The sequence below is a fragment of the Asterias rubens genome, chromosome 2 (assembly GCF_902459465.1).
Source record: "Asterias rubens chromosome 2, eAstRub1.3, whole genome shotgun sequence".
NCBI lineage: Eukaryota > Metazoa > Echinodermata > Asteroidea > Forcipulatida > Asteriidae > Asterias > Asterias rubens.
Genome location: NC_047063.1, coordinates 3,411,952 through 3,420,584, shown reverse-complemented (window position 1 = coordinate 3,420,584; position 8,633 = coordinate 3,411,952). Strand labels below are relative to the sequence as shown.

General features: G+C 39.2%; 1 protein-coding gene across 1 annotated transcript; it reads left to right on the top strand.

The window, feature by feature from the left end:
* Nucleotides 1–111: 111 nt before the first annotated feature.
* LOC117307394 (THO complex subunit 7 homolog) lies at nt 112–7,018 on the top strand. The gene is made up of 7 exons (XM_033792135.1): nt 112–121; nt 1,266–1,386; nt 1,721–1,755; nt 2,563–2,707; nt 4,469–4,529; nt 5,758–5,828; nt 6,601–7,018. The coding sequence occupies exons 1-7, from the start codon at nt 112–114 to the stop codon at nt 6,605–6,607; spliced, it is 450 nt and encodes a 149-aa protein (XP_033648026.1). The 3' UTR covers nt 6,608–7,018.
* The last annotated feature ends 1,615 nt before the right edge of the window (nt 7,019–8,633 follow it).

The following is an 8,633-nucleotide window of genomic DNA, read 5'->3' as shown; positions in this document are numbered from 1 at the left end:
CTGTCTGTCGTGTTGGAACTGGACTGCTCGCATCGCATTGATTGCTACACATGCAGAAGTGTAAATAACTCGAACGCCCTCAAGAGGTACAAAGAAGTTAGTACAGCAACGATGGCCGATGGTAAGTCAATCATTTTATTGTTTTGCTTTTTAGGCACCTTTTTATGAAGTTATTTTGGCATTATGGAGGGTTAAAAAACACATTACCTACTGTATATACAGTTCAGGCCCTAGTGTGCCAGATCTTTTGTTTGTATAGCATAAAAAGGGGGTATAATCACAAGAAATTCGCCGGTGAATTTGTAAATGATAAATAAAGTCAGCATGAATGGATAGGCGCGCGCGGCCGCTAGTTGTGAATTGTTATATAATATAACGTTCCTCCTGCCGACGGCGGAGCCGGAGTGTTACGAAGCATGCTCGAATCGTAAAGGGCGAAATGGTCAGTGGTTTAATGAAACAATGTACAAGGTAGGCTTACGACGGGTTAATAATAGCTTTTTTGAAAAAAATACCCTGCCAGGTGCGAGTAATCCAGAGGAGGTTTCTGCACAGTATAGGAAGATGGTGAAGATGATGTAGTTTATTTTGTCTCGGTCCCCCGCCCGCCAGCCTTTTTTCTCTTTTCTTATTTTTTTCTCCCTCTTTGTTTTTTTGCCCGACAAAAAGGGGGGGGGGGCCTTGGATCCGCACCTGGGTGGGTTACATTATCGCAACTCGCAATGAACCTATCTTCAATCATGAACTAGAAAGGAATAAGATGAAAAAAAAAATAGGAATTCATATGTAGGTTTAATGGCTTAAACAAAATACTTGAATGTACATGTATCTATAATAAATACTGTTTGACCTTATACTTGTAACTTTTTTTGCATGAGGAACTAAATAGTTATCACTGTAATAACGATCAATGGAGAGCTGTTGATAATATAAAACTTTGTGAGAAACAAACGGCTCCCTCGTAACATAATTTTTGAGAAAGAAGTTATTTTCCACTAAAATATTTGAATTTGATTTCGAGACCTAAAAATTTGATTTTGTCCGAATCAAGCATTTGATTTGAAAGCACATAACTTCCTGTGACAAAGGTATTTTTTCTTCCATTATTATCTCGCAAAATTTGACGGCCAATTTATATTTGTTGCATATGTTGAGATACACCAAGTGAGAAGACAGGTCTTTGACAATTACCAAAGGTGTCTTTAAAGAATAATTGTTGAATATTAGATAAAGACTCTTTCATACTTTGATTGTTTGTGATGCAGATGAAGTGATACGTAGACAGCTTTTAATTGAAGGAGAGAGTGGCGGAGATGATCGTCGAATCAACACCCTCCTCAAGATGTTCATCAAATGGTGTAATAGTAACTCCTCAGAGGAAGAGAGGTAGGCTACCAAATCAATTTGATAGAAACAAACTAATGTAGAATTATGTACCAGCGAATGATTTCCCTTGGATAAACTCTGCTGATCAGAAACACCATAGCTTGAGTCCGTTATTCGTATCCGCTGGACCATGGCACGTCGCAAATAAGGTTACTAGGCTTACATACTAAAGCTCAATGGAGGCAACAAAGGCAATTGCCTCTTGTCTCCATGCCCCTGGTCATTGCCTAATGCCTTGGTGCTCCGGTAGAAATTTACAAATTAAAAATTTCCTCATGAGTCATAGGGTGCGCTTTACCAAGGAGAAAATGCCTTGTTGCCCATGCCCTTTTAGGAGTGCTGATGTAATCTATGTATATTTGGTTTGCGGTAACACCATGTGTGTATCTACTTGCCAGGTAGAGTTTGTTCTTAGAGAATTGTCTTGCTTTATTCTACTGCCGTGGAGTAGATAATTGGGGGTTCCAGAGACTTCTCAGTTCTGAAAAGAACCTCCTTTTAACTATTACCAGGGTGGATGGTATAGAAATTAGACTGGACGACTACTTTAGCTTATGGGATCGTAATTAACTGTACTGCCGCAGAGTCAGTTCTGAATTGGTCTCAACGTTTCGAATAGCTTGCTCTAGTCATCGTCAGGAGACTGATGTAATCAACTTTCTAACTTTCTGTGGGTATTGGGGAGGCTCTAATTCCTGGGGATGGGTGGTAGGGCTGAGGTGCACTGTGGGTATAGGGGAGGCTCTAATTCCTGGGGATGGGTGGTAGGGCTGAGCTGCACTGTGGGGTAAAGGGGAGGCTCTAATTCCTGGGGATGGGTGGTAGGGCTGAGCTGCACTGTGGGTATAGGGGAGGCTCTAATTCCTGGGGATGGGTGGTAGGGCTGAGCTGCACTGTGGGTATAGGAGAGGCTCTATTTCCTGGGGATGGTTGGTATGGCCGAGCTGCTCTGTGGGTGTAGGGGAGGCTCTTATTCCTGGGGATGGGTGGTAGGGCCGAGTTGCACTGTGGGTATAGGGGAGGCTTTAATTCCTGTAGATGGGTGGTATGGCTGAGCTGCACTGTGGGTATAGGGGAGGCTCTTTTTTTTTTTTTTTTTTTTTAGATGAATGTTAAATGACTTAAGTTGAAATGAAATTATAAATTTCATTTAAGATTTTTTGTTTATGCCCGCAGAGTTGAGTATTCAAGAGGCACATACTAAGATAACAGCTTGCAAACAGAAAGTACAGGAGGCCAAGAGAGTCCGTAAGAACAGACAAGAGTACGACGCCCTAGCTAAAGTGATTAAGACCCAACCGGACAGGCAAGAAACAATGAAGTAAGTAAAGTACAGACAAGAAAAGATTAACTCACATAGCCATGCATGATATTCTTCCTACTTAAGGGCAGTGGACACTATTGGTAATTGTCAAAGACTTGCCTTCACAGTTGGTATATTTCAACATATGCATAAAATAACTAACCTGTGTTAATTTTAGCTCAATCGGTCATTGAAGCTGGAGATAATAATGAAAGAAAAAAACGCCTTTGTCACACACGAAGTTGTGTGCGCTTAGATGGTTGATTTCGAGACCTCAAGTTCTAAATCTGAGGTCTCAAAATCAAATTTGTGGAAAATTACTTCTTTCTCGAAAACTATGGCACTTTAGAGGGAGCCGTTTCTCAGAATGTTTTATACTATCAACCGCTTCCCAATACTTGTCACCAAGAAAGGTTTTATGCCAATAATTATTTTGAGTTATTACCAATAGTGTCCACTGCCTTTAAAGCCATTGGACACTTTCGGTAATTAGTATTGTCCAAGGCCCACACTTCGTGTATCACAACTTATATATAAAATAACAAACCTGTGAAAATTTAGGCTCAATCGGTCATCGGAGTCGGGAGAAAATAACGGGAAACCTACCCTTGTTTCCGCACGTTTCGCCATGCCATGACATGTGTTTAAAATAAATCCGTAGTTCTCGATATGGAGAATTGATATTGTTTTAATGTTTTCTCAAAAAGTAAAGCATTTCATGGAACAATATTTCAAGAGAAGTCTTTCACCATTACCTTCTGTTACTTTTCGGTTACTTTTTCAAAATGTCCACAGATTTGTATTAAACTTACAGGGGTTGAAGATAATGATAGTGAAAAGCTTCACTTCAATTATTACTAACTAAGGTTGTGTAGTTTTTGAGAAATGATTAAAACAAGTCACGAAATAATTTTCGTTTAGGATATGATATGATACCTAAACCATAGCATAGCGGGTTAATACCTTTTTACATGCTAAAACTGAGACGAAACTTATTTGTTTTACTCATTTCTCAAAAACTACAGCACCTCAGTAAGTAAAATTTCAAGGGAAGCTTTTTATAATCATAATCTTCAAACTGTGTAAATCTGTGCACATTGTGTTTTGTGTTCGGAAAAAGTACATAGACCCTTTAAAGAGAAGGTACACGTTTGATAATTACTCAAAACAAATATTAACTTTAAAACTGACTTGGTAACAAGCATTGGAGAGCTGTTGATAGTATAAAACATTGTGGGAAACGACTCCCTCTGAAGTAACATAGTTTTTGAGAAAGAGGTAATTTCTCACTAAAAATAATAAAAGACTTCTAGCTAGAAGTCTTTTATTCTTATCTGATTACAATTTCGTCCAACAAGGGTGTTTTTTTCTCATAATTTTCTTGCAACTTCGATGACCAATTGAGCCTAAATTTTCACAGGCTTGTTATTTTATGGTTATGATGGGATACACCAAGTGAGAAGACTGGTCTTTGACAATTACCAAACGTGTACCTTCCCTTTTAGTCTGACTGCAATTGTTGTGCCCTTAGACAAATCTGAAAATGTTTGATAAAATAGCCTGAAAAAAGGATATAAGTCAACACCTTATGAACTTGTAGGTTAGCCCTTCAAACAATTGTAGCCATGACCAGGCGATGATGGTCACAGAAGCCATGACTGGAAACCAAGCCCACACTCTGACAGTATCAGAGCATGACACTCAGAACTTTGACAACCCAATTAAAAGAAAAAAATTGTTCTTTAACAAAGTGTTTATACTTTTATCTGACTAATGCAGGAAACTAGAAGATCTGGATAAAGATCCACCCTGTAACAGTAAGCAGTCTCTGCAGCAGAAGGTAAGGAGTGTTATAAGATATGAAAAGGTTTGCGGTAACACCATGTAATGGCTATCTCTAAATGAGTTGGGGTGGTTTTGAAAAGAACCGTTGGTTTCAACTCAACGATTCGATCAGTATGCTCTGATCGTCTTCTGGAGAAAGCTGGACTCTGCTGCATGTGTTATAAGGTTTTTCCCCTCTTTCTAAAACATTAATTTTTAGAAGAAAATTGTTGGTAAATTAAAAACGATGAACGGGAGTCGTAGCTTAGAAGAAAAATTCAACAGATTCTCTGTAAATTCAATCTGAAAGCTCACAAATTTTACCTCTTTCTAAAACATTCATTTTGAGGGGGGGGGAGGTGGATGGTAGCTGAGAAAAAGCCCCACAGATTATTGATAGTTTCAATCTGAAAGCTCACCAATTATATTATTTCTGTTTACCCAAACTGGTCAACGGCTTCTGACATTTTGACCATGGCAGAATCTTTTCTTATATTCTTCTTCTTCTTTGAGTTGCCCACAGTTATATTGTGGTAACAAAAGCAATCAAGTGGAAACACATGAACTGAGAGATGTTTAACTGTATGCTATAAAAAGTCAAAACAGGACTATGACATTTTATATAACTTTCATGAGTTGTATGTATTATGTATGTGACAACACAGCATACATAACAATTGTGGGAAAAAAGCAATCAAGTGTCCACTGAGTTTATTATGTGGTTGTTTTACTATACCTCTTAAAGGCAGTGGACACTATTGGTAATTACTCAAAATAATGATTAGCATAAAACTTCACTTGGTAACGAGTAACGGGGAGAGGTTGATAGTATAAAACATTGTGAGAAACGGCTCCCTCTGAAGTGACGTAGTTTTCAAGAAAGAAGTAGATTTCCACGAATTTGATTTCGAGACCTCAAGTTTAGAATTTGAGGTCTCGAAATCAACCATCTAAACGCACATAACTTCGTGTGACAAGGGTGTTTTTTCTTTCATTATTATCTCGCAACTTTGACGCCCAATTGAGTTCAAATTTTCACAGGTTTGTTTTTTTACGCAAATGATGAGATACACCAAGTGAGAAGACTGGTCTTTGTCAATTACCAATAGTGTCCGCTGCCTTTAATTCTCAAGATCAGCATCATTAAGCTGGGGAAAATGTGGATTGACATTTTAGGTGCCACCATCTGACATGTATGTGAAGCGATTTTGTAACTTTGTTATAAATTATATTTATATTCCCAGCTCGAGGACAGAAAAAAAACAGTTCCACGTTCTCATCAGTTCTATCCAAGAATTACAGAGAATTCTAGACGGTGAGTTGACAAGTTTTCAGTTCTCTTTTAGGGGTGCAACAAAGAAAAATCAATGTAACAAAGACATCAAGAGTGTCATGGCCGAGTGTTTAAGAGCATTGAATTCAAGTTCTGGTGCTCAGTCACCAGAGTGTGGGTTCGAATCCCGGTCGTGACACTTGTGTCCTTGAGCAAGACACTTTACTATAATTGCTTCTCTTCACCCTGGGGTATAAATGGGTACTTGCGAGGAGAGAGATATGCAGTCAAATTCTATTGCGGATGTGATATGAGTGAAACACCCTAGTCGTTTTGTATATACAAAGGCAGCTAATACATTAACAAGATTGGATAGGTTTCCACCGTTGTTCCTCAATATCATTGTGTTATGTTTGACAGATATTGCTTCATGTATTTGCTCTCAAAGAAATGGTCGGCCTATCAAGTACAATTACATTTTACACTGTTTTAATGTGAGGTGAGAGACTTATAATTTTCCCCCAACATTTATAATACATTAAGGATAGGCCTGATACTGATAGGAGGAAACAAAGGCGATCGCCTCCATGCCTCCTGGTCACTGCCTCGATGCCCTTGAAATGCTGTGCAGTAGAAATTTACAATTAGCTCAAAGGTTGCCCTTTACTTAAAAAAAAAGCCTCGGTGCCCTTGCCCTTTTAAAAACGAAGTGCACAGGCCTGTAAGGACTGAGACAAATGTGTGCATCGTTAAACTGAATATGACCTTGGAGCCCCTCCTAAAGATTTATATATTTTGTTCACTTTTTCCACAGAGGATGACAAAGGGCTTGAAATTCAAATGGATACCACACTAGACAGCTCCATGGATACAAGCGTCGGTGAGAAACGGTAGCGTCAAAAGAACATTTTTGTAAAAAGGACAAAGTCGCTTGGATTTTGGCTACCATCATCACAAATTCTTGGGACTCTGCGTGGATGTCTTGAAGTTTGTGAATGCATCTTGGAGATGTCACCACAGGATGTTTTATTTTTTGCGGAATATTGGTTGTTGTTTTGTCTGCTGACTGACCTGGAAATTCCAATGGACCATGGATTTTGGATCACCTTAATTTGAGTATAATCACCAGAAGTAAAGGCCATTGTGACACATGAGCCAGGGGCCGATTTCACAAAGAGCTAAAATTGATTGCAACTGCAAATCAGTCATAGTTGCTTAGTAAAGTGTGATGTCACAATGCAAATCACTACGGTGATACTGACAATTTGTCTTACGATGGATGTTATTGCTTTGTGAAATCGAGCCAAGGTCTTGTATTTGTAAACTGGCCATGCTGACTCATCTGTCCCAATGAGTGTGTCAATCTAAAAACAATGTTGTGCAAACACTATGGGTTATTGTAGTTACCTCTAGCCCAGGAGGCCTTTCACACTAAAATAAATACTACAGTAACATCCAGGGCCCAATTTCATAAAGCTGCTTAAGCATAAAAAGCAGCTAAGGTAATTTTGCTTACCGGAATAAGGTTACCAGCCAAACTGCAATGTATTGTGTTCAAGTTGTCACCGGTATCCTGCTCATTTCTGCTAAAAAGCAGGAAATTTCTAAGCAATATTTTTCTGCTTCTAAAAGCAGCTCTATGAAATTGGGCCCTGAGGATCTTAATACAAATAAGCCATTTGCATGTTAGATTTGACTAATGTCTGGTACAATGATGTGCTTGATCACAAGTTACCGCTTACATTTGAATTCCTCAGACTATCGAGACAGTTGCTACACGTCACATGATTGGGGGCAAACTTTTGCATAGTTACGTAAGAGATAGTAACCCAACCCATAGACAATTCTGAATGGTGTGTTTAAGTCACAACGTTACCAGGGTCTGCTCATCTGGAGGTTGCTATACAAAAGCTTGCCCTGAACCATTTGACATAGCAACTGTCTCTATAGTCTGAGGAACTCAAATGTAAGCAATACATTGTGACTAAGCAAGTCATTGTACAAGATATTATTCAAATCTAACTCGCAAATTTCAAAGCTCCATAATTCAAACCTTATTAGTGTAAGAAGCTATTCCTCCGGCACGTACATTTTTTGGTGGTCGGTTTTGGTTGTCAGTTATTCTTGGTAAATCTGTTGCATAAAAACATCACTGACATCGATAGTGCTTTGTGGTCAGTTTCAAATATGACAGTTACCTACATGTACATGCATATTGTAGTTCCATTAAAAGAACTTAAAGCTTTTTAAACACTTATGTCATAGTGTTTAAATCAGAGTTAAAACCTCTTAGAAGTAAACTGCAAATGTTTAACTTTCACCAAATTGTATTGATGCTACGCACACCTGCTTCGAGTGGCGCTCAATGTATGCTGGGAGGACCAATGAGGACCTATATGGCGTCCTACCTGTGGTCGGAAACCAAATCACAGCCTGTCAGATGAAGTTAACAGGCCACCTAACAGGTAGCCTGAACATCTGACGTCACACTTCGAGGTTCGTGAAAAACGCCAGAGACCTGCCTCCAGCCGGCGTGTACATTCACCTTTGACCTACATTCATTCCACATAGAGAGATATGCAGTCAAATTCTATTGCGGATGTGATATGAGTGTTCTGTTTGGGCATCTATGGAAAACTCATGTCACCGCACCTTTTTCCAATGAAAACATTGCATCCAATGGAATCACTGAATCTTTGTAGACGGGACATGGGCCCAGTTTACCTTACGGCACCTGGAGTTGGTCAATCACCAAGTCAATCTCTGGAAACCATTTCATGGACACAGAAGATGAGGGTGCTGCAAAAGGACACTGGTGTAGAATCAACAGATGAACTGGCCACCCTC

Bases quoted from the DNA above. Each gene is read 5' to 3' on its own strand.
- LOC117307394 (XM_033792135.1), top strand. The intron at 1,387-1,720 runs GTAGGCTACCAA...ATGCCCTTTTAG, and splicing joins AACTCCTCAGAGGAAGAGAG to GAGTGCTGATGTAATCTATG. The intron at 2,708-4,468 runs GTAAGTAAAGTA...TGACTAATGCAG, and splicing joins GACAGGCAAGAAACAATGAA to GAAACTAGAAGATCTGGATA.